The following is a 24,727-nucleotide window of genomic DNA, read 5'->3' as shown; positions in this document are numbered from 1 at the left end:
ACAGCTTTATAAAAGGCTTTTCTACAGCATGTCAGCTGTAATTAACACTACTGTTGAAAACAGTGAAAAAATATCCTACTTCAATACTTTTCATAAAATGAGATCTATAAAGGTCTTGTTACATTTAAAACAATCAAATCTCTGAAACCTTCATTCATGAAAAATTACCTCTCTCTGAGTATGAAAAAACACAGGAAAAAAATAGGTAACTGTAATTCCTGGAAATGTCTTGCTAGATATATATATATATAAACTATATTTATATATATAAACTATATTTATATATATGTGTAAATATATATTACATACCTAGATATAAATTTGAGTCTTATTAGCTGGGCACAGTGGCTCAAACCTGTAATCCTAGCTATTCAGGAGGTTGTGATCTGAGGATCTCAGTTCAAAACCATCTGAGCACTTAAGTCTGAGCACTTAAGTCTGCAGATTCTTATCTTCAATCAACCACTAGGAAACAGGGAACTGGTGCTGTGGCTCCAGGCATAGTCTTGAGCTGAAGAGCTCAACGCCCAGGCCCAGAGTTCAAGCCCCAAGGATCAGACCAACAAAAAAAGCAAAAACAGAAAAAAGAATTTAGTTCTTGGGCTGGAAGGGTGGCTCAGTGATAAGAGTGTTTACCTCACATGCATGTGCCCAGTACCACATACACAGAAAAAGCCAGAAAGGGTGCTGTGATAGAGCTCTAGCCCTGAGCACAAAGAGGTTCAGGGAAAATACCCACACCCTGAGTTCAAGTCTTGGTAGTCCGTGAAACCCTTATCTCTAATTAACTACCAGAAAAGGGAAGTGGCACTGTGGCTCAAAGTGGCAGAGCTCTAGCCTTGAGCCGAAGAGCTCAGGAACAGCACCCAGGCCCAGAGTTCAAGCCCCACAACTAACAAAAGAAAGGCAGAGAGGGAGAAAGAAAAAGTATTTGTAATTTTTTACTACTTTGATCACAGTAGTTTTTATGTCTTTTTTCTATTATATATGACTATTTCAGGTTTATAAGGCATACCAGACACACAGAAGACCAAAAAAAGCGAGAAAAAAAAACCCAACTATTTCCCTAATGTATCTGTCTTAACAACTTAAAGTGTACATGTTTTCTGAGACTATAGTTCCTCCTGAGATTATAATGTGTAAAAACACAATGGGAAAACTTTAAAACACAAGGAATGGAAGGGCTTTATGAACAAAGTGAAGAGGGGGAAAATACAGCCAAGAATCCAACATGTATTTTACAAAATTAAGAATGAGGGAAGGGATGGGAAGAAGAGGGATAAGTGAAAAGGATGACAAAGGTGACAATGATCAATTTTTTTTGTATTCATGCCAGGAATCCTAGTGGTAGAGTGCTTGCAATGCATGCACAAAACCCTGGGTTCAATTACTCAGTACCACATACACAGAAAAAGCTGAAGTGCTGTAGCTCAAGTGGTAGAGCTCTAGCCTTGAGAAAGCCCAAGAACAGCGTTTAGGCCCTGAGTTCAAGCCCCAGGACTGGCTTAGAAAAGGTATTTTGTATTCATAAATTGCTCTGTTAAGTGACAACCCTTTTGTACAACTATTTAAAGAAAAAATAAAACACCGAATGTTGGAAAAGATTGGTTCTAATACAAAATATACTCCCTCCCTTTTCTTCCACCTCTCTTCCTTTTTTTTTTTTTTTTTTTTTTTGAAACAGGGTCTTGACATTTGCCCAGGTCTGACCTGGAACTTGCAATCCTCCAGCTTCAACCTCCTGAATAGCAGGATTACACACATGTATTACCAGTCCTCCCATGTTCTGACATTTATCATTAATCTGGATATTTATCCATTAAAATGGATGTGCTCTTTTTTGAACATTCATCAAGCTATATGCACCTTCAAACTGCACTTCACAGTAAACTTGTTAAGAGTTTACTTTAAAAAAAAAATAGCAAGTGTTTATCTTTCTATCCTGATGAACAAGTGAGTGTCCTTTACAATGTCCTGGATGGTATTTTTTTTCCTCTTCTCCCAGTGGTATTATCTCATTTGGGTATTTATCATAGGCTCATAAGCATGAATTCTGGGCTATGAAAACTATTATATAATCTGAAGAGAAACCAGAGTCTATGAAAACTATTGTTGCTTTCTTAGGCAGCGAAAGGTAAAAGGCAGATACTGTTGTGCATTCTTCCCTATCCACATGAACTTTTGCCATGATGAGTTATAAACATTCAGAACAAGCAGATATTTTAATGGCCTATATCACTGAAAGTATTCACAAAACAAAAATATATTGATAAAATTCACTCCAAAGGGCTGGGAGTTTGGCCTAGTGGTAGAGTGCTTGCCTAGCATGCATGAAGACCCAGGTTTGATTCCTTGGTAACCACATACATAGAAAAAGCCAGAAGTGATGCTGCAGTTCAAGTGGTAGAGCTCTAGCCTTGAAAAAGCCCAAGGACAGTACACAGGCCCTGAGTTCAAGCCCCAGAACTGGCATTAAAAAAAGAAAGAAAGAAAAAAGAAAGGAAGGAAAGACAGAACGGAAGGTTGGTTGTTTCACTTAGAAATGAGTAACATGGAAATAACTAATTGTTAAACATTTATTTAATCACTAAAATAGCTAGTCAGATTTTTTTTTCCAGACATAGCTCTTCATATTATCAATCCACATTGTTTTTCAGTCTTGAAAAATTAATATCACATCCATTTATAATAAGCTTGTCTTTTTCTATAGTTTCCAAAAAATTATCTTAACTCAACTTTTTTTAAAAACCATTTTACCATCACAAGGGCTAAGGAATTGCATACAATTAATTCAGTTTAACACATGGAACTTATACACTGACACATTCCATATCACTTATTATATGCCATATAAAATATTCTACTGAAATTATTCTGTTTTGTCCTGTTTACCCTATTACATATATCTTTCTTCAGGCATGTCTGACTATGACCCTGATGCATACATATCAAGAATGATACTTCATCCTTGGATATCCAATGAACATAACCTACAAACTCAATAGTAGTTATGATATAGCAAATCTAAGAAAAGAATCGCATACAAAACTAGGTCACATTGCTCCATTTAATTTTTATTCTGCTTTCTTTACCCTGTATCTAAGAGCTTACCACCAACGGGTTCCAAGTCACTCCCATCCTTGTAGCATTATTCTTTAGTATAGTCTCATTTGGTGCTCTGCTCAAAATGATTCTCCTCTTCTTTCATGTTCCCGCCCACCTCAGACTTAATTCTTTACAATCTCAGTCAAGCTATCAGGCATTGATGCCAGTATTTTAGCTACTAGAAAATATGAGTGATTATACATAGATGGCTCCTTTAAGTCTTTGAGCTTGTTGTGGGAATGCCCTAAAAGCATGACACATTTCACTGTTAGGCTTCATCAGGTCAGTGCATGTCCTTTAATTGTATGCTACTATATAATATTTAGAAACCACACTAAATAACTACTGAGTTATTACTGAGAAAGACTGCATTGAAGAAGGATATTAAAAGATGATAAAAAGCTTGAAAGTCCATTTAATATTCATGTTGTACCACAGGAGTTATAGGGAATGTAAACACTAGGACATTACATTTATGTCTTGCCTGATTTTTTTCTCATGCTGGATGCAAGGACCAATGATGATTAGCTGCAATCAATTTCTGGTAACATATTTTAGTTTCATGGTGCAAACTGAAGATGTCTTTTTCTGATGTGGATCCATCACAAGGTAATTCCCCATCTCCATTTCTCCTGTTTGGCGATGAGGCAAACTAAATCACACTATCTCCATGTTTCACATCTAGTATGTGATATGATTACTTTGGGTTTTTTTTTGTTTCCTTTCTCATAAATGACTCAGATGACATACTGCTGTTCTTAAGTATATATTAGAGAAGAAACAGTCAACCCTAGAAGACTCTTTGATAGCAAAACAGTAGGCTGAAGGTCTGAGAACCTGGTAGAAGAAAGATGCACCCAGTACTTAGAAATCTGATAGGAAGGTAGAATAGGACCTGGAAGAAACTTCAAAGCAAATCCTCCCTAGCCTAGCCACCCAAAGATAGTATTGGGTAAGACAAGCAGTCAGAGCCAAACAATAGAAAAGCACTTGTAGAGTGGTGAGGATGGGGCTGGGAGTTTGGCCTAGTGGTACAGTGCTTGCCTAGCATGCACGAAGACCCAGGTTTGATTCCTTGGTACCACATACTTAGAAAAAGCCAGAAGTGCTGCTGAGGCTTAAGTGGTAGAGTTCTAGCCTTGAGAAAAATCAAAGGACAGCCCTCAGGCCCTGAGCTCAAGCCCAGGACTGGCAAAAAAAAAAAAGAAAAGAAAAAAAGTGGTGAGGATAGTCCTTAACCTCTACAGAAACAGGCATGTCGGATTCCAGACATAGTCTTCTACCACTAGGCCAAACTCCCAGCCCATTGGAGTGAATTTTATCAAGTATATTTTTATTTTCTGAATACTTCCGGTGATATAGGCCATTAAAATATCTGCTTGTTCTGAATGGTTATAGCTCATCGTGGCAAAAGTTCATGTGGATAGGGAAGAATGCACAACAGCACTGTGTGTGACTTGATGTCACACACAAACACATCAAAAAAGAAGAATACAAAAAAAAAATGCCTAACATTTTTCTGGAGGATTCACAGGCTCATTCTTGCAATATTTTCTTTATAGCATGGCCAAATTTACAAATTGCCATATCAAGAAGTGTGGTCTTACTAGATCTGTGGTGGTAGACTCGGAAGAAAAGGAAAGAAGATATCACTGCCATCAAGCTTCCTACAGCAGCCAACTGTATAATGGCCATCACAGGTAAGATGGCACTAGAATAGCAGATATAAGATCTGTACTATCTTGTTATCATACCTCCAAGGAAAATGGTAATCACTTATGGCTAAATAGTCTATCTGAGAGTACTCTAAATGAATATACTTAACTATAGATGCTATTTTTGTGCATTGGTCTATCAAACAGCAGCCTAACACTTTTTGTTCCTGGAATTCCAGAAAACAAGTCATCGATTATTATAGGCAATTTTCATGGTTATTATTTCTTAGTTGTTTGAACTCAGGGTTTCTATCAGCTTTTTCCACTCATGACTGATACTCTAACACTTGAGCTTGTTTCAGTTTTTCCAGCACATCTCAGGTTTGTATTCTCAAGCTGTTTTAGAACCTCAGTCCTCAGATCTCAGTCTTCAATTAGCTAGGATTATAGGGGTGAACTAGTGGTATCCATCAACATTCAACTAAAGAAAGGAAAGACTCAGTCAATGGGCACTTGGCTTCATTGCATCTGGCCCATGTGTGGCAAGGCAGATGATAAAGGGAGCATGTGGTAAAGCAGACATGTGGAAAAGAGACAGAGGAAAAGGCCCAGGAACCAAACGCATTCTTCAAAGACATGTCTCCAGTGACGTATTTCCTCCAATAAAGCCCCAACATGTAATAACCTATCTAGCTAAGAATTCATCAACAGATTAATTCACTGACAGAATTAACATACTCAAAATCAAATTACCTCTCAACACCACCACCAGCTAGGAATTAAGCCTTCAACACATGAGCCTTTTGGAGGACACTTCATATCCAAACCATTACCCATCTAAAAAAAAACTAGAATGCGGGGCCGGGAGTTTGGCCTAGTGGTTAAAGTGCTTGCCTAGCATGCATGAAGACCCGGGTTCGATACCTCGGTACCACATACATAGAAAAAAGCTGGAAGTGGTGCTGAGGCTCAAGTGGTAGAGCTCTAGCCTTGAGAAAGTCCAAGGACAGTGCTCAGGCCCTGAGCTCAAGCCCAGGACTGGCAAAAAAAAAAAAAAAAAAACTAGACTGCTTCTAGGCACCAGTAGCTCATACCTATAAATTTGTTAGGGAGGCATAGGTAGAAGGATGCAGGTTCAAAGCAGGTTCTGGGCAAAAGTGAAGACTCTACTGAAAAAGTAAAGCAAAGAAGGACTGAAGGTGTGGCTCAAATAGTAAAGCAAACAGTAAAGGTGCTTTTGAAAGGTAAAGTACTGGAGCGAGGAGCATGACCTAGTGGTAGAGTGACTGCATAGCATCCACGAAACCCTGGGTTTGATTCCTCAGTACCACATACATAGAAAAAGCTGGAAGTGGTGCTGTGGCTCAAGTGGTAGAGTACTACCTTGAGAAAGCGCAAAGACAGTGCCCAGGCAAGCCCCAGAATAGGCAGAGAGAGAGAGAGGGGGGGGGGAGGGGGAGGGGAAGAGGGAGAGGGAGAGGGGGAGAGGGAGAGAGAGGGAGAGAGAGGGAGAGAGAGAGACAGAGACAGACAGAGACAGACAGAGAGAGAAATAAAGAAAGAAAAGAAACAAAAGAAAAAGAAAAGGGAAAAGAAAGGTAGCCAGGCCCAGTGGCTCACACCTATAATCCTAGCTACTCAGGAGGCTGAGATCTGAAGATGGAGATTCAAAGCCAACCCAGGCACAAAAGGACCTGGGACTCTTATTTCCAATTAATCAACAGAAAATGGGAAGTGGGGCTGTGGCTCCAGGGGTAGGACTGTAGCCTTGAGCTGAAGAGCTCAGGGACAGCACCCAAGCCCAGAATTCAAGCCCCATCCAGTCTTAATGCACCACTGTAATGTAAGAAAGTGTGATAAGAAATTTCTTGATAAATGAGTCTACATGTTTAAATCAAGTGTATTATAAGTTATATGTAATGTCTTGAAGGCTTTTCTACTTGTACGTATAAAGATTCTTGGAATTTTTATTGTTGTCATTGTTACAGTAATTTAACTCCTTTGACTCAATTGCCAAAATAAAACTTTTAATATCCAAACACTGAAAATTATGTCAAAGGTACCCAAAGGTAAATTTTTAATACAGACAGCTTCTAAGTTCTAGTTTATTTTGTTTTCAATGAGCTAACTCTACCGTTCTCTAAATGGGAAGAACACATTGTCATAGGATTATTTTGAACTGTCCTTGGAAAGAAAAGAAGAGGAAACTAGAAATATAAGCTAATCTACTTGCCAAGTTCGAGTTCATTGTTTAATTTACTGCCATTGTAATGGTTAATGCTGCAAAGTAAATGGTTAAGTTACAGTACAGTTCACAAGATAATTATTCTGACAAGATTTGAGACAGTAGCCAATTGTATTCTTTTGGAATTTTACTGTATTATTTTCAGAGTGTTAAGTACCTTGATGTAAAGTAAAAAATTTTAAGTGTAGAACTTATCATTTTCCTGGCATACTATTTTTATTATGATAGCTACTATATGCTGTTGGAATAGTTTTATTAAATGCTTCCACTTTAATCAAATATGTAAATCTCAGAATTGTTTTCAGTACCTTAATCATTGATCTATCATGGGATTTGAATTCAGGTTCTTTTTCTTTTTTAATAAAAGAGGAAATGTATTTCCTTGCTTGCATTTGTGTTTATAAAAAACATTTCAAGAAGTATTTAGGAGTCTAACTATAATTTAAACTTTGAAAATGCCATTTTACATTTAAAGTGCCTAATTGTTGGGTTACAACAAATTTGTTTCTGTTCAAAAAGGAGTGTGTGTGATTGTTTCTCATCTCTTTACCTTTGCTTTAAAAAGAAGAAAAAAACTGCAAGAGCCTATACCTTGTATTTACCCAATAAACCACAGTGACGTCAACAGTCTTTTCAAAAAAAAAAAATTCAAGCCCCATGATCCACCAAAAAAACCCCAAAGTACTGCAATGGGAATATTATATGAACTATAAGAAACTGAGTAAAGGAAGGTACATGAGATTTCTGTATCATAAGACTGCCTGTAAATCTAGATTTCAGAATTTTAAAAAAGTAAAAGACATCTTTAAAGAAACATTATTTTTACAGCAGGTGCAGTGGCTCACACCTGTAATCCTAGGCACTCAGGAGGCTGAGATGGAGGTTCAAAGCCAACCCAGGCACAAAAGGACCTGAGACTCTAATCTCCAATTAACCTCTAGAAAAAGGGAAGTGGGGCTTGGCTCAAGGGTAGGTTGGTAGCCTAGAGCTGAAGAGCTCAGGGATAGCACCCAGGCAGGGAGGGGGGGAGTAGGGCAATAAATAGCCTTGAGCTAAAGAGCTGAAGGACGGCACCCAGGGTGAATTCAAGCCCCATGACCCACCAAAAAATAAATAAATAAAAGAAAAAGAAAGAAAGAAAGAAAGAAAGAAAGAAAGAAAGAAAGAAAGAAAGAAAGAAAGAGAAACAATATTATTGTAATCCTAGCTACTCTGGAAGCTGAGAAATGACCATCTTGACTTGAAGCCAGCTGGGCAGAAAATTCCATGAGATTCTTATTTCCAATTACGCAATAAAAAGCAGGAAGTGAAGTTGTAGTTCAAGTGGCCTTGAGTGAAAAAGTTTAGAGAGACCTGTAAGCCCTGAGTTCAAGAGTTTAAGCCCTAGTAAATACACACACACACACACACACACACACACACGAAACAGAATATCATAAAGCGTAGCACTTTCACTGGGTACTGGTAGAGTTCATATCACTATCATGGTTCAAAGCCAGCCAAAGCAAGAATGTCTAGCAGACTGGAGCCCGGAGTTTGGCCTAGTGGTAGAGTGCTTGCCTAGCATGAACAGAAGCCCTGGGTTTGATTCCTCAGTACCACATACACAGAAAAAGCCAGAAGTGGTGCTGTGGCTCAAGTGTCAGGGTGCTAGCTTTGAGCAAAAAGTGTACAAGGACAGTGCCCCAGGACTGGGGGAAAGGAGGGGGACTCTGGGGCACTATGGCTCAAAGTGGTAGAGCACCAATCTTGAGCAAAAGAGCTCAGAGACTTGTGCCCAGGCCCCAAGTTCAAGATGAGTGACTGGGGGGGGGACACTTCAACTCAGAAGTCTTAAGCTTCTTTGCTCAGAGCTGGCACTCTACCACTTGGGCTATACTTTCATGTCAGCATTTTGCTGATTAATTGGAGATAAGAATCTCAGCTTCTCAGAAAAAGTCCCATATCCCCCCCCACCAAAGTCTCAGAAATATGCTGGGCATGGTGAGCTGAAGAGCTCAGGGACAGCACCCAGACCCAGAGTTCAAGCCCCATGATGCACCAAACAAACAAACAAACAAAAATTATAGTATGTCATAGATGAACATATATGTAAGAGAAACAATTTTCAGACCCATAAAATGAACATCAGAAAGTCTTATGAAATCAAAAGATAGGGCTTTGAGTTGTTACATCTAAAATTTGTGGTAACTCTGTAGTTCATAGTACTTAGGGCTATACTTATACGTCATCTAATTTTTTTTTTTGGGGGGGGGGGTCATGGGACTTGAACTCAGCCTGGGCGCTGTCCCTAAGATCTTCAGTCAAGCCCCACTTATATTTTCTAGAGGTTAATTGGAGATAAGAGTCTCAGGTCCTTTTGTGTCGGGGCTGGCTTTGAACCTTGATCCTCAGATCTCAGCCCCCTGAATAGCTAGGATTACAGGCGTGAACCACCACACCCAGCTTCATCTAAAAATTTTTGACCCTAAATGAAAACTTTTTTGAGAGCAAACAAAAAACTATTCTTTCTATATCTAAAGTTCATAGATACACAGATATCTTACTTTTTCTTAGTCAGCACAAGATACTGTTTCAAAAACATTTGTGAAATCAGCAACAACAAATGGTTCCAAAGTCTGAGCCAATTCTCCTATCCATTTCTGACACTCTGTGGTACCGATTTCCTATTGTTGCACATTTGAAAACATTAAATTGCCTCTTCTGTTACATTCTCTTGGCTACACTTCAGTTGAGGCTTTTTTTGTCGTTGTTATCTGGACCTTTTAAGTACACTACTCAAAACTCTGCCACCTACTTCAAAGAACACAAATCTTTTTTGGCTCCAACTTATTTTCAAACTAAGATGTCCACGATTACTGGTAATTCCACACTGTAGCCAGAACTGTCTGAGCTCAATGAGTAAGAATCTGACAAGATACCAGGAGGCTGAGATCTGAGATGGAAATATGATGCCAGCCAGAGCAGGAAAGTCCTAAGAGCCTTATCTCTAATTAACCACCAAAACACTGGGAGTAGGGCTGTGATTCAAGTGGTAAAGTGCCTTGAACTAAAAAGCTTAGGGACAGCATCCAGGACCTGGATGAGTATAAGCAGGCTAGCAGTTTGATATAATGGCGGGTAATTTTTTTTTTTAATTTTTATTCTTTGCCAGTCCTGGGGCTTCAACTCAGGGCCTCTAACTGTCCTTGGACACTTTTTGCTCAAGGATAGCACTCTGCTATCTGAACTACAGCACCACTTCTGCCCTTTTCTGTGTATGTGGTACCAAGGAATCGAACCTAGGGCTTTGTGCATGCTAGGCCAGTACTCTACCACAAGACTATGTGCCCAGCCCTCCAATTTTTACTTTTAAATATTCATACATCCTAAAACCCAATCACATAATGGAAAACCACACACAAACTGGCTCAGGACTTCATATTCCATTTCCTACTATGATAATATAATGGGCTTGGGCTTGGAGGGAAACGAAAGAATGTGTACCAGATTTGGCCTCACCAGGGGTAGAAATGTAAGACAGGAAAGACTTCCATCTTTTAGTTAATAACCACACTAGGTACCCAACTACTAACATTATATATTCCATCAGGCATGAAATCTTGAAATAAGTTTAAGCTCAGTCTGGGAAAACTAATCTGAAAGACTCTAATCTCCAATTACCCAACAATTAGATGGATGTTCAGCTCAAACAGTAGAATGCCAGAGCCAAAAAAAAAAAAAAAAATTGCATGGGAGTGAGAGGCCTAGTGTTCAAGCCCTGGAACTGACTGTTCAAGCCTTGGAACTGAGTACATGAGCACACACATCCACAACATAAAATCTTAAAGTTAACCTCTCCCTTCCCAAGTACTGGAAACTGAACCCAGAACTTTTTGCATGGAGTATTTTATCACTGAGTTAAATTCCTAGCCTATAGCGCATTATTTTTGTAAGACAAAATAATAATATGGCCCTGGACATGAAAAATTAATTGGACTCCAGACACATACACAATGTATCTCTCTTGGGAGAAAAACACAAAAGCACAATGTCTATATGTCTCTGATCATATAAAATTCTATTTATTAACCGGATACAGTGGCTCACCTGTAATCCTAGCTACTCAGGAGGCTGAGATCTAAAGATCACGGTTCAAAGCCAGCCCAGCCCCAATACTAAAGCCCATCCGTGAGACTCATCTCCAATTAGCCACTAGAAAACCAGAAGTGGCTATGTGGCTCAAGGGGTAGGGTTGTAGCCTTGAGCTAAAGAGCTCAGAGTTCAAGTCCCACAATAGACAAAAAAAAGCTCAAATTCCAATTCTCAAAATAAAAAAAAAAAAACACGAAAATTTGGTCCAAAAGAAAGGAGTTTACCACCAACTATGCAGTGAAGAAGTCTGTGCAGACTGAAGCATGTGCTACTTGACATCAAACCAGTTTGTGTTTCTGCAATTTCTACCACTATAATCATGATGGCTGCTTCTACCTTATAAAATGTACTTTATAATAACATGAATTATTATTATTATTTTGCCAGTTGTGGGGCTTGAATTCAGGGCCTGACATTGTCCTTGGACTTTTTCCTTAAGGCCAGAGCTCTGCCACTTGAGCCACAGCACCACTTCCAGCGTTTTTTTCTATGTATGTGGTACTGAGGAATTGAACCCGGGCCTTTGTACATGCTAGGCAAGCACTCTACCACTAGGCCAAACCCCCACCCTAACATGGATTATTTTTTTTACTAAGAATCCCTGAAACTGACAAAATGAAATGAAAATATGACAATCATTATAACTGCTAATCTGTTAATTAACGTTCTGTTTTTAATTTAGTTACATCAAGATTTAACCTTAATAGATTCTAATGTTTCATGCCAATACTTATCTAGAGCTACGTAAAGCATTCCAGTGATAAAAAGCAGAAACATAAGCAATGATGCTATGTGAACTTCTCCAACCAAAGATATTTATTAAGAAAAGGAAGCTAATCTTTTGACAACTTCAAAAAAAGCAAGGGGCCAGGAGTTTGGCCTCGTGGTAACCATGTACAAAGACCCAGATTCGATTCCTCAGTACCACATATACAGAATAAAAACTGGAAATGGTGCTATGGCTCCAGTGGTTCAGCTCTAGCCTTGAGAAAGCCCAAGGACAGTGCTCAGGCCTCAAGTTCATGGACCAGGACTGGAAAAAAAAAAAAAAGAAAAGAAAAACTAAGAAAGAAGTCACTTCTCCTCTACCCAATATTATGACTGTCTAGTCACATAAACTAATAGTTTCTTACAATCAGGAAATTATCATCTCATGAAGATTAAACAGTAAAGAGTTATTTAGATTACAAAGCACTTGATTAAAATGTTTTGAAATGACTGAATTATAATCAGATTAGAAAGTTGTAAAACAGGCCGGGAGTTTGGCCTAGTGGTTAAAGTGCTTGCCTAGCATGCATGAAGACCCGGGTTCGATTCCTCGGTACCACATATATAGAAAAAAGCCGGAAGTGGTGCTGAGGCTCAAGTGGTAGAGCGCTAGCCTTGAGAAAGTCCAAGGACAGTGCTCAGGCCCTGAGCTCAAGCCCAGGACTGGCAAAAAATAAATAAATAAATAGAAAGTTGTAAAATATATGAGATGTGGCTTAAGTCTTCATGAGTCAGGGCCTTATCATTCAATAATTACAAAAGGAAATTATCTTATTTCTATCGAAGTGAACATAAAATTTTGCAATCACTATTTTTCTTGCACACTCATGATTTGGATACTATGTTTTCTATAAAAAGCATCTGGGGGGCCGGGAGTTTGGCCTAGTGGTTAAAGTGCTTGCCTAGCATGCATGAAGACCCGGGTTCGATTCCTTGGTACCACACACATAGAAAAAAAAAAAAAAAAAGGCATCTGGGCAGGGCTGAGAACGTGGCCTAGTGGTACAGTGCTTGCCTAGTATGCACAAAGCCCTGGGTTCTATTCCTTGGTATCACATACACAGAAAAAGCTGGAAGTGGTGTTGTGGCTCAAGGGTAGAGTACTAGCCTTGAGAAAGCTCAAGGACAGTGTCCAGGCCCTGAGTTCAGTTCCCAACACTAGCCAAAAAAAAAAAAGGAAAGAAAAAAAAGCACCCCCCCAAAAAGCGCATCTGCACACTCACCTGTCACCATTCTTTTTCCTCCAAATTACAAACATCATTTTAGTAAAAATATTATTCATACAAAACCTTCAAAATAGTACTTAAATACTGGTCTTGTGACTAATTCTCAAACTGTGTGTATTTTTAAAAATTGTGATTGTAAGAGTGATTACAGAGGGCTTACAGTTACAGAAATGACACAATGAGCACATTTTTTGGGGACAATGTTGCCCTTTCCCTCCCTCTCTCCCAGTTTTCCCCTCCTGTCCCTACCCACAAGTTGTATAGTTAATTTTCAACATAATGTCCAGTAAGTACCAATACTGCATTTGTTCATTTTTTGTCCTTTCAAACTTTATTTGGAGAGGGGAGGGCAGGAGTTTGGCCTAGCGGTAGAATGCTTGCCTAACATGCACAAAGATCTGGGTTCCATTCCTCAGTACCACATACATAGAAAAAGTCAAAAGTGGTGCTGTGGCTCAAGTGATAGAGCTCTAGTCTTATTAAAGTCCAAGGACAGTGCTCTAGCCTTGAGAAAACCCAAGGACAATGTTCAGATCCTGAGTTCAAGCTCCAGGATTGGCAAAAAGGAGAGAGAGAGAGAGCGAGAGAGAGAGAGAGAGAGCGCAAGCAAGCAAGCTAGCTTGGCAAGGTAGCTCACGCCTGTAATCCTAGCTACTTCAGAGGCTGAGATCTGAGGACAGCATTTCAAAGCCAGCCAGGGCATGAAAGTGCATGAAAGTTCATGGGACTCTTATCTCCAATTAACCACCAGAAAACCCGAAGTGGCGCTGTGGCTCAAGGGGTAGGGTGGCAGCCTTGATCTGAAGAGCTCAGGGACAGCACACAGGCCCAGAGTTCAAGTTCCACAACCAACAAAAAAATAAAATAAACTTTTTTTTTTTTTTTGGATCCGTGATAAGGCTTGAACTTAGGGTCTGGGAGCTGTCCCTGACCTCTTTTGCTCAAAGCTAGTGCTTTACCACTCCACTTTCAGTTTTCTGATGGTTAATTGGAAATGAGTCTCAGAACTTTCCCGCCCAACCTGGCTTTGACTCACAATCCTCAGATCTCAGCCTCCTGAATAGCTAGGCTTACAGGCTTGAGCCACCAGTGTTCAGCCTCTCAAACTTTCAATTTTTTTGCCAGTCCTGGGGCTTGAGTTCAGGGCCTGAGGACTGTCCTTTGGCTTTCTCAAGGCTAAGGCTCTACCACTTGAGCCACAGCACTACTTCTGGCTTTTTTTCTATGTATGTGTTACTGAGGAATTGAACTCAGGTCTTCATTCATGCTAGGCAAGAATTCTTGTTTTCAAATAGACTCTCCTGGTTATACATCCCCCATGTACACTAGCCTGGACTGCAATCTCATTTTTGCTTCCCAGATGCAGCTGGAATGAAAGGTATATAATACCATTATACCTTTTGGATTTATTGAGATGGTCTCCTAGACTTTTTGCTTGACTGAACTCAGTGATCCTACAGATCTCTGATTCCCAAGGACTGTGGATGGGAGCCACTGTGCTAGATCTCCAGTTTAACTTTTAATTTTTAGTTTATTTAGTTCTGTGCAGATCCAAGGGATTGAATTCAGGGCCTGGGTGCTGTCCCTGAGCCTCTTTGGGCTCAAGGCTAGCGCTTGAGCCACGAGGCCACTTGAGTCACAGCACCACTTCCAGCTTTTTCTGAGTAGTTTATGGAAGATAAGAGTGTCCTGGGGACTTTTCTGCCCAGGCTGTCTTCAAAAGTCGATCCACAGAGCTCAGCCTCTTGAGCAGCTAGGGTTACAGGCATAGAGCCACTGGCACACGGCCTAACTTTTAATTTTGTTTTGCCAGTCCTGGGCTTGAGCTCAGGGCCTCAACACTGTTCTTGGACTTTCTCAAGGCTAGAGCTCTACCACTTGAGCCTCAGCACCATTTCCGGCTTTTTTCTATGTATGTGGTACCAAGGAATTGAACCCGAGTCTTCGTGCATGCTAGGCAGGCACTCTACCACTAGGCCAAACTCCCGGCCTCTAACTTTCAAATTTTTAAAGGAAATTCGTAAGATATTTTTCGGATTTAAACGTCTAAAACTTATTTAAGAACTAAGCATCGTTACTGCTAGAAGAAATCTGAATGACATCTTTTATTTTCAAAATCACGCCTTTTATCGCCTTCTTCAAACCTCACTTCCTCTGTATTACTTCCCACATTCCTGTAGATAAGTCAGCGACGAACTCAGCTCCTGTACTCCGGATTCTTAAATGATCCACCGGTTCACGAACAAGAGAGCCCTATAATCCAACCACTGAGCCCTAGTAATCTATCACGCCCTGAAAGATACCTGTTTGTAAAAATGCCCAATGTCCTAAAAATTAGATCCCCCAAAGCTCCTTTGCTCTCTTGCCCACATTTTTAATTGCTTCTCAACCCTGTAGGCAGGCTCCTTCCCATCCCCGCAGCCCCTCCCCCTTCCAGTCAACGCCAATCCGCGCCCACCACAACCACCACCCTTCCCCGCCCGGTTCCCTGACGACCCTAACACCCGTCCCGGCCTTCCCTCATTCCCACCGCCACCGCCCAGAGCATTTCCCAGTCAGGGTCCAGATTCCCGAGGATCCCCATCTCCCTTCTCTACGCGGCTCCCAAACGCTCCAGGCCGCGTCCGACGCCTCCGTCCCTGCGGACCCCTCGCCCTCTCCCGCCCCTCGGCGTCGTCAGTCCCCAAGCCGTCAGCTCAACCACCTCCATTTCCTCCAGATTCCGTTCTGGAGCGGGCTCGGGGCCCCCGCAACCGTCTCCCCCGGCCCGTCCGGCTCCACCCCGGGCCCCCCACTCACCCTACGCGGCCGGCACCCCCCACTCTTCCCTCTCCCCAGTCTCGGCGCCCGCTCACCTCCGCGGCGGGAGTCGGGATCCGGGGCGCCAGCTCGGGGTCTGCGTCCGAGACGTCCGAGGTGCCGTCGGAGTCGGGGGCCCGAGGCTCCTCGGCGGAGCGCAGCACCTCCAGCGGCGGGGGCGGAGCCCGGGGAGGGGAGCCCGAGGGCCGGCGGGGGCGGGGACGGAGGCGGCCGCGCGCCGGCATCGCGCCAACGCCGTCAGCGCCGCGCCGGCACCGCGCCAATCCTGTCAGCGCTGCGCCGGGCGGCAGCTCCGGGCTGGACCGGAACTGCTCCAGGGGGAGAGGCCTACGGGCAAAGGGGCGGGACCAAGACCGGAAGGGACTCGAGCTCCAAACCGCCGGAGAGAACTGGAGAAAACCAGGCTGGGGAGGGTGGAGGTGGTGGAGGAGGAAATGGAGTGGGAGCGCATGCGTCAAGCTAGAGGCCTACCCTGAAGAAGATTAAAGGGGCCACAGTATCAGTGGATTGGTAAATGAGGTTAAGGCCTGGGAAGAAGTTATTCTGATTCCTTTGGGATCAGCTAGCTTCTCTTCAAGAGCCAATCTCCAGTAATCATAATACTGCCCCTTTATTCTGCCAGTGCCCATTTATCCTGCCGGTGCCTCTGCCCAATGCTTTTTTTTTTTTTTAAATCTCATTTAACCCTTGTTTCAACTCTTCAAAGTAGATAATTCAATAATGGCCAAGAAACCTGACAGATCACAGTTAATATGTGACCAAGCTAGTATTGCAACCCAACTCTACTGTGAGAACCTATGGCTCTCATTCCACAAGTCTACTCAACCAGTAAAGATAAAGCTCCCAACACAGGCTGGGCACTGGCAGAAACCCAAGTCCACCGCCAGCAGCAGTCACCTGGGTTCCAGCTGCTTCTTGACTTTTATCTCCCTACGCAGGGCAGGATCAGCTTTGGTGGCTCTGGATGGGGTGGGAGCAAGTTCCGAGGTAGGTAAAGATGCAGACTGGGATGACCTGGGTCTTTCCCCTCAAGCTCTACTTACGACCAAGGGCAGTGGAGAAGGTCCTACCTCTGGACCTCCGTGAAGTCATGTGTGAAAACATCTCACCTCTTTTGCTGATAATGAATGGATGCTGTCTGTGAGCTCCGAGATCCTCAGATCTCAGCCTCTGGAGAAGCTAGAATTGCAGGCATGAGCCACTGCAGGGATGAAAACATTTTTTTTTTTTTTTGTGGGTCATAGGGCTTGGACTTGGCCTGGGCACTGTTGTGAAACTCTTCAGCTCAAGGCTACTGCCCCACCCTTGGGTCAAGCCCCACTTCCCATTTTCTAGAGGTTAATTGGAGATAAAGAGTCTCAGGTCCTTTTGTGCTGGAGCTGGCTTTGAACCTTTGATCCTCGGATCTCAGCCTCCTGATTAGCTAGGATTACAAGCATGAGCCACCACACCCAACCTGAAAACATTTCTGATGTCAGGACCTTTGGACCTCAAAATTTATTGTCAGTGCTCACCTCTTTTGACAAATAAAATACCTTCAGCCTTCTGAGTTATGATACCATTTATAGGACCAATGTTCAAACTTTACCCTACAAACATAAACACCTTGTAGATGCTTTCTTCCATATCTCTCCCTACATTTTCCCGGCTCTTCAAACTCTGAAAATTTACCCTGAGCTCTGTAATCCAGATATTCGATCTTCACTGTTCACTATGAGTTTGTAAATCACCCCGACCTAGGAAGTTTTTCCTGTCAGTCATCATTAGAGCCAGTGACTTCACTCTGAATCTCTGTTTTACCTCATTCCTCAGAACCAAGTTGCCTTTGCAGACTCTAAATATCTAGAAACTGACTTTGTGGAAAGCCATGGGTTCCTCTCTTGAGCCCTAAAACTAACTGAAAACAGGAGACAAGCCTGGCTTTTTGTTGTTGGTGGTGGTGGTAGTAGTGGGGCTTGGACTCTGGGCCTGGGCACTGTCCTGAACTCTTCAGCTCAAGGCTACCACCCTACCACTTGAGCCACAGCACCACTTCCAGTTTTCTAGCAGTTAACTGGAAATAAGAGTCTCACAGTCTTTAGTACCCAGGCTGGCTTTGAACTGCACCTCAAATCTCAGCCTCCTGAGTAGCTAGGATTACAGGCATGAGCCACCACACCCAGCAAAGCCTGGCATTTCTCAGTTTTGCTTTTTGCTTTTCTTTATTAGCAAACATCAGTTATAAATAAGGTGATTTCATTATGGCATTTTCACAATGTCATTTTTTTTTAATCCATCTTTTGCTCTGGGCCATTTACCTAGTAATGCAGAACTGCTTGGTAATAGCTTTACAATATGGAATGGGGTAAACTAGCCCCTAGAAAAAGAACAGAGCCTCTCTGCAGGACAGGCAAAAAATGACTTGCTTATCTTGACCAGATTACTTAACAATTCAGAATTCCTACCAGGACTGAGGTAATGAACAATCACTGTTTGACCCAGAATTGTTTAATAATTATGCATCTTTTACCTTAGCCCCCACATTCTTTGGCTATTTAAACTTAAAGCTCAGGTGTATGCTTGGAAAGTGGGTTTGAATGCTTACTTTGCTTTTTCCCTTAGTGAGCCAGGAACATATAATACACTTCCTTTCTCTACCCTTTACAATGACTTATCTATTTAGTGCGTTAGGTTTGTAAGAAATAAGAGGTGAGCAACCAATAAAGGCTCCAGGCTTTATTGGGGGACAGATCTGCTGGGCTGCTCTGAGTGGGAATGGAGGTAGCAGCAGTTGGCAGGTTTGAGAGGAATTTAAACACAACTTTGGGGGGCAGTCACACGGTCATATGGGTCACATTAAATGAACCATGGGAATTTGGGGGGGTGAGGTAGAGTCAGTTCTGAGAAGGTATTGTGAAGGTTATCTTGGCTACAGGAATTGGGGGGAGTTAGTTCTGAGAAGGAGTGTAATAAGACTGTTTCAACTGGGGCAGGAATTTGTATGTTACACTGGGAAAACAATACAGAATTAGGGAAATAGATTTGTATAAACAGGAGGGAATTAATTGGCAAGCTGACTCTGAGACCTTAGAGGGTTGAGTTGCTGGACCTGACATGTGTAACCTCTGGAGATAAGCCTGGGGCTGAAAACTCTGGTTTCATAAGTCTATTAATTCAACAAATGTTGCAAAGCACCTATTGTCCAGATGTGAGAACTTTTAGCTTGTCAAGGGCCACTTAGATATTTTATGACACCCTTCTTAGTTCATACAAAATTATCAATATAGCTAGATGGCTTTGGCCACCCCCAAAATAAAAGAAAAATATACATGGCTGTCCAAAGGGCCTAAGAACTTCACGGCCTGGGCCCAGTCCCTGAGCTCTTCAACTCAAAGCTACTACCTTACCCCTGGGCCTTGTCCCTGAGCTCTTCAGCTCAGTGCTACCGACCTACCCTTGAGCTAAGCCCCACTTCCCATTTTCTAGAGGTTAACAGGAGCTAAGAGTCCTTTTGTGCCTGGGCTGGCTTTGAACCTTGATCCTCAGATCTCAGCCTCTTGAGTACCTAAGATTACAAGTGTAAGTTACCGCACCGGGCTGACCCATGAACTTTTTAACAGACACAGAAAATCCTTTTTTTTTTTTTTTGTTAACCCTCATAATTCTCAGGCAGATGTTAAGGTGGCATAGATGAGGCAGGAAAAGTATATTTTTAACAAATATTGTGAGAAAAAAGTATTCTTTTCTGCCCAACTAAAGTGTATTTGAGTGTGGCCTAATGGTAGACTGCTTGCCTAGCATGCACAAAGCTCTGGGTTCAATTCCCTTGTGCTACATACATAGAAAAAGCTAGAAGTGGTGCTGTGAGTCCAGTGGGAGAGCTCTAGCCTTGAGAAATCCCAAGAACAGTGCTCAGGCCCTGAGTTCAAGCCCCAGGACTGGCAAAAAAAAAATAAAGTATTTGGTATGGTGTATTGATATTTCCTGGTTACTTTATTTACTTCAATTGTAAGTATTATCTGTACTGCTTGTTACCATCTAGCCATGATAGGGAGAGAATTCTTGTGTTGAAAAGGTTAAAATAAGCTTTAATTGCTAAATGAGAAAAACAAATTTCTGATAGGAATTAAGGAAATGGCCATCTTTCTAACCTTGGTAATCAATTATATTTAGATTGTTAGCCTAACTCCTTAACAGTTTGGATTGGAATAAAAACCTAGCAAACTGCCCTGCATGGTATGCTTGCCTAGCTCTAGGTAGAGTAATGGTATTTCATCCTTTTACATAAACGTAAATTGCCTTGATGTCTGTCCATTAATTTCTGACACTAGAGAGTCATTCATTTCTAACAATAGCCAAAGAGCCAGTGTTTTATGTGTTAGGTTCATTCAGGAGAATAGTCCCCTTCACCACCGTCTTCCTCTTCATGAAAGATAGCACAAAGCCTTACTAGAAATCACCTGCCTGAAACCAGTAATCACTTGGAACTATCACCTGTCAAACACCTGCCTGTGAGTCAGTGAAAGGACCCTAGGCTTTGAGGCCACTTCCTTATCCTCTGTGGCCACAACTCCTTCTCACCTTCCCTTTATAATCTCTCCACCATTAGTTTGAGCTGCTACATTTTACCCTAGAGTGTAGCCTGGTGGTTTGCCCCTTGTAATAAACTAACTTCTACCTGAAGTGTGTGGTGGTCTCCTTTCAGCAACTCTTACATCTGGTGGCATACTTCTAGGGCATAGTGTCAGGAGTTGCTGCATTTCCTTTGCTTCTCTGAGAGTCAATCCACCTTAAAAACAAAATAAAAGACAGCATAGGAAAGCTGCCATTTTTTTAGTTTTTTTAAAATTTTTTTCTTGTGGGTCATGGGGCTTGAACCCTAGGCCTGTCCCTGAGGTCTTTAGCTCAACCCTGGAACCACAGCCCCATTTCCCCTTTACTAGTGATATAAGAGTCTCACTATCTTCAGTGCCCAGGCTGGCTTTGAACTGCAATCCTCAGATCTTAGTCTCCTCAGTAGTTAGGATTACAGGTGTGAGCCACCGCACCCTGCCCATTTTTTTAGTTTTTAAGTCCCATTTCCTGCATGTGGATCAGAATATACAGGAAGTGTCTTTTTGTTTTTCTGTTTCTCCCTACTTGGCCTTTTTATACTAAAATAAATCCTTGCCAAAACTTTTCACCTTGTGAGACTCCCTTCTCCCTCTCCCCCCCTCCCCTCGTCCTCCTCCTCTTTCTCCTCCTCTTCTTCTTTTGCTAGTCCCAGGCTTGTACTCAGGGCCTGATTACTGTCCTTGGGTTTTCTCAAGGCTAGAGCTCTACCACTTGAGCCACAGCACCACTTCTGGATTTTTCTATGTATGTGGTAGCGAGGAACCCAAGTCAGGTCTTCGTGCATGCTAAGCAAGCACTCTACCTCTAGGCTCCCAGCTCTTCCTTCTCCTCCTCCTCCTCCTTCCTCTTGTCAGTTGTGGGGCTTGAGCTCAGCGCCTGGGCGCTGTCCCTGAGCTCTTTTTTTGCTCAATGCTAGCTCTTACTACTTTGAGCCACTGCACCACTTCCAGTTTTTGAGTGGTTAATTGGAGACAAGAGTCTCAGGGAGACTTTTCTGCCTGGTCTGGCTTTGAACCACGATCCTCAGATCTCAGCTTTCTGAATAACTAGGATTACAGGCGTGAGCCACAAGTGCCCAAGACTCTTTTTTTGTGGGATCCCTTGTTGAAATTCATGTGTGGATCTCAAGGCCCTGTGATTTTCTGTGGAAACAGGGAAGCGGAGGAATAACCTCACTCTTTGTCTGGTGACAGTGTGATTAACCTTACTCAACAGAAACTGGGGTTTAGCAAGGAAACAACTTTCAAGGGGCTGACTCTAGGTGAAATAAGGAAACTGGACCTAACCAATACCATCTTGTCCTTGCTATCTTAATAGATAAAGAGGACTTTCTGAGAACTATAGAGGTGATATAGATCATTCTTTGAATGGCAGGTGAGTCCTGGGTTGTTTAGCTCCAGGAAAGTTTTGCTCCTGGGTGTACTTACCCTTGGTTGTCTTTGTTTCCCCTACATAACTGGCCCTGATTGCCCCTGATTGTTTCTCCTAGTTTTCTTCCATTCTGTAAAACACAGTTTTGTTAGGTTTAAATACTAATACCAATCATATGATTTTTGCTTTGATAAGCTTTGTATTAACTGCATTTGAGGCTGCAAGAGTTTTAGGACGTAAGTCCACTTTCAGTTCCCCATTTGACCTCTCAAATTGTGGCTTCTTGGTATCTTGCTGGTCAGATTTCATTGTAACACAGGTTCTCCAGGAGTTTGGAGATGGGAACTGGCTTAAAATAGGTCTGAGTCCCCTCCGAGGCCCCTGGTACTTGCTGAGTCACTTACTCTTGTCCCACCTGCTCCTGCCAATCTCTGAGAAGGGGAAATGACACTGGAGAAGCAGGAGTGACCACAGAGGCAGTGGGGTGAGCAGACTGGCCCATGGCTGAAGCCTCACTCCCAGAGCTGGGGGGAGACTTGGAAGCCACTGCTTGTCCCAGTGTCCTGCAGCTGGAGGGGCTCTTGAGAGCAGGGAAGGCCTCTTGCAGCCGAGTGAATGAAGTTTGGCCCAATCTTTTCATAGGAGATGCGTGAGTAGTCGCTGACAGAGGGGGTGTATGAAGTGACACCAAAGAGAAGCAGTCCTGACGCTCTTTTCTGGGCATGGGAGTATGTGGGAACCAGGAGTAATTTTTCTATTTAGAGAGTCTCTTGTCAGATTTTCTCTGACATCTGAGATGTCAGAGACTCAGTGACAAAGTTCAGCCACCAGGGGGACAGGATTTTTGCAGAGCTTCCCAAAGATACCAGGAATCTTGTAGTTTATCCAGAACTGTGGGCTAATCTGTGAGGTAGAGGTTAGATAACAGGGACTTAGGCAATGAGATGAAGATAAACCAAGATCTATCTCTGCTTTCTGGTCCTCGCCTCTCTGTTCCCAACACAGAGTGGGTGGAGAAGCATGACTGCTGGTGAATCAGCAAAGGTGTTAACCTTTAAATATTTGCAGATTGGAGTCAGGTATGAGCTGGTAACCAGCAGAGGCTGCATATGGGGGTATGTGTGCAGAGGCATAGGGCAATAAAGGAGGGGCAGCCAGGTCCTCTTCTCTCTGGAGATAGATTATCCGAGGGAGCGGTAGTCTAGAGATAACCCCTCCTCCTAAAAGCTCTGGGGGTTGCCAGATTCTAGTTCAATTTGGACCCTTCCAGTTTCATCATCCCAAAGCAAGGAGGAAGCAAAGCTTCCTTCCTGGATCCCACTGATCAGCCAGCCTCAGCCCCCTTCCTGTCCTCCCTAGGGCCACTGCAAACAACCGCTTTGAGCTGTGGAAGTTGGGTATCACCCATGTGCTGAATGCTGCCCACGGGGGCCTCTACTGCCAGGGGGGGCCCGACTTCTACGGCAGCAGTGTGAGCTACCTGGGAGTGCCAGCTCACGACCTCCCTGATTTCGACATCAGCATCTACTTCTCCTCTGCAGCTGACTTCATCCACCAGGCCCTCAGCACCCCTGGGGGTAAGACTTGGGGTCAAAACCCACATCCCCTCCTGCTCATTAGTGGGGAAGGTGCCCTGTTTCCAATCAATCATCCAAGTTCACCTATCCCTGGTCCTTAAAACCCTTCACTCAATGCTCCAGCTTTGTGCCAGTTCTGGGGCTTGAACTCCAACATTTGGCCTTTTCTCTCCAGGCTGATTCTCTACTACTTAAGCCACAGATCCACTCTCTGGTTTTGTTGCTGGTTAACTGGAGATGAGAGTCTCTTGGATTTTTCTGTCCAGGCTGGCTTTGAACAACAATATACAAATCTCAGTCTCCTGAGTTGTATAGGCATGAGCCACCGGCTCTAGACCTGTGCTCCAGCTTTTTACCTGATCCTATTGCTTTCTAATTGAAGAAACAGGCCAAAATAACAAAACAAGGTCATGAGTTAGGAGCAGCCCTGGGACAGCAAACAGCAGAACAATTCTTTCTTTGCCACACTCAGGCTTAGAGAATCACCATTTAGTACCCAGATGTTTCCCTCATGGTTACTTCCAAATGGAATGAATTGGCGGGGGGGGGATCAAATACCCCAGGTACCACCAGAAAGCCAGGAACCCCTGGCTTGTGCTCATCCTGGGCAATAGCTATGGCCTTTTCTGTACCTGACCTTGGATAAGCCAGTGAGTGTCCTTCAGTGGACTTCAGTTGGTTCCTTCCTATATGTGATGGAAATGACAAGACTATAACTGGCTGTCACATTATTTTACATCCAAAACACTTTGGCATCCCTTTGTTCTCATCCATTCAACCATCAGCTATTTATTGAGTATCTTTTTTTCCCCTTTTGCTGGTTGTGGGGCTTGAATTCAGTGCCAGCGCATTGTTCCTGAGCATTTTTGCTCAAGCCTAGTGTTATACCACCTTGAGCCACAGTGCCACTTCCTGTTTTCTGATAGTTAATTGGAGATAAGAGTCTCATAGGGACTTCCCTGTCCAGGCTGGCTTTGAACTATGATCCTCAGATCTCAGTCTCCTGAATAGCTGGGGTTACAGACATGAGTTATCAGTGCCCAGCTTATTGAGTGTCTTTTGTGTTCCAGGCACTAAACCAAATTCTGGGAATCTACACTTAAGCAAGGCAGGGTCTCTAACCCTCATGGAGCTTGTTAGTCATATTATAAAATAGTGGTACTGATATGAGAGGGCTCATGTGAAGAGTATAGGAACAGATTCCAGAGGATGGAGAGGAGAGGACATGAGGGA

The 24,727-nt window shown here is 42.8% G+C and overlaps 2 protein-coding genes across 3 annotated transcripts in view; one reads left to right on the top strand and one right to left on the bottom strand.

Moving 5' to 3' along the window:
* Samd8 (sterile alpha motif domain containing 8) overlaps window positions 1–16,177 on the bottom strand; it is a 33,389-nt gene extending 17,212 nt beyond the window's left edge. Inside the window, exon 1 of one of the 2 annotated variants that reach the window (XM_090346620.1) lies at window positions 15,989–16,177. In XM_090346620.1, coding sequence (XP_090202746.1) covers window positions 15,989–16,177 — 189 coding nt within the window. Of the gene's footprint in view, window positions 1–15,296; window positions 15,551–15,988 lie in introns of those variants that run through there. The other variant, XM_090346621.1, reaches the window with a different exon arrangement.
* A 615-nt stretch (window positions 16,178–16,792) lies between these two features.
* Window positions 16,793–23,595, top strand: Dusp13a (dual specificity phosphatase 13A). Its single transcript, XM_090345537.1, has 2 exons — window positions 16,793–16,940; window positions 23,277–23,595. The coding sequence occupies exons 1-2, from the start codon at window positions 16,918–16,920 to the stop codon at window positions 23,593–23,595; spliced, it is 342 nt and encodes a 113-aa protein (XP_090201663.1). The 5' UTR covers window positions 16,793–16,917.
* The last annotated feature ends 1,132 nt before the right edge of the window (window positions 23,596–24,727 follow it).

This window comes from Megascapheus bottae, chromosome 15, assembly GCF_031878675.1.
Source record: "Megascapheus bottae isolate mThoBot1 chromosome 15, mThoBot2.hap1, whole genome shotgun sequence".
Classification (NCBI taxonomy): domain Eukaryota; kingdom Metazoa; phylum Chordata; class Mammalia; order Rodentia; family Geomyidae; genus Megascapheus; species Megascapheus bottae.
The sequence above is the reverse complement of the archived record's forward strand: the minus strand, read 5'-3'. Positions and strand labels throughout refer to the sequence as shown.

What these genes read in the sequence shown, in the direction of transcription:
- Dusp13a (XM_090345537.1), top strand. Translation starts at nt 16,918, where the DNA reads ATGGGGTGGGAGCAAGTTCCGAG. An exon ending in GGGTGGGAGCAAGTTCCGAG is followed by an intron (nt 16,941 to 23,276) that starts GTAGGTAAAGAT and finishes TGTCCTCCCTAG; the next exon opens with GGCCACTGCAAACAACCGCT.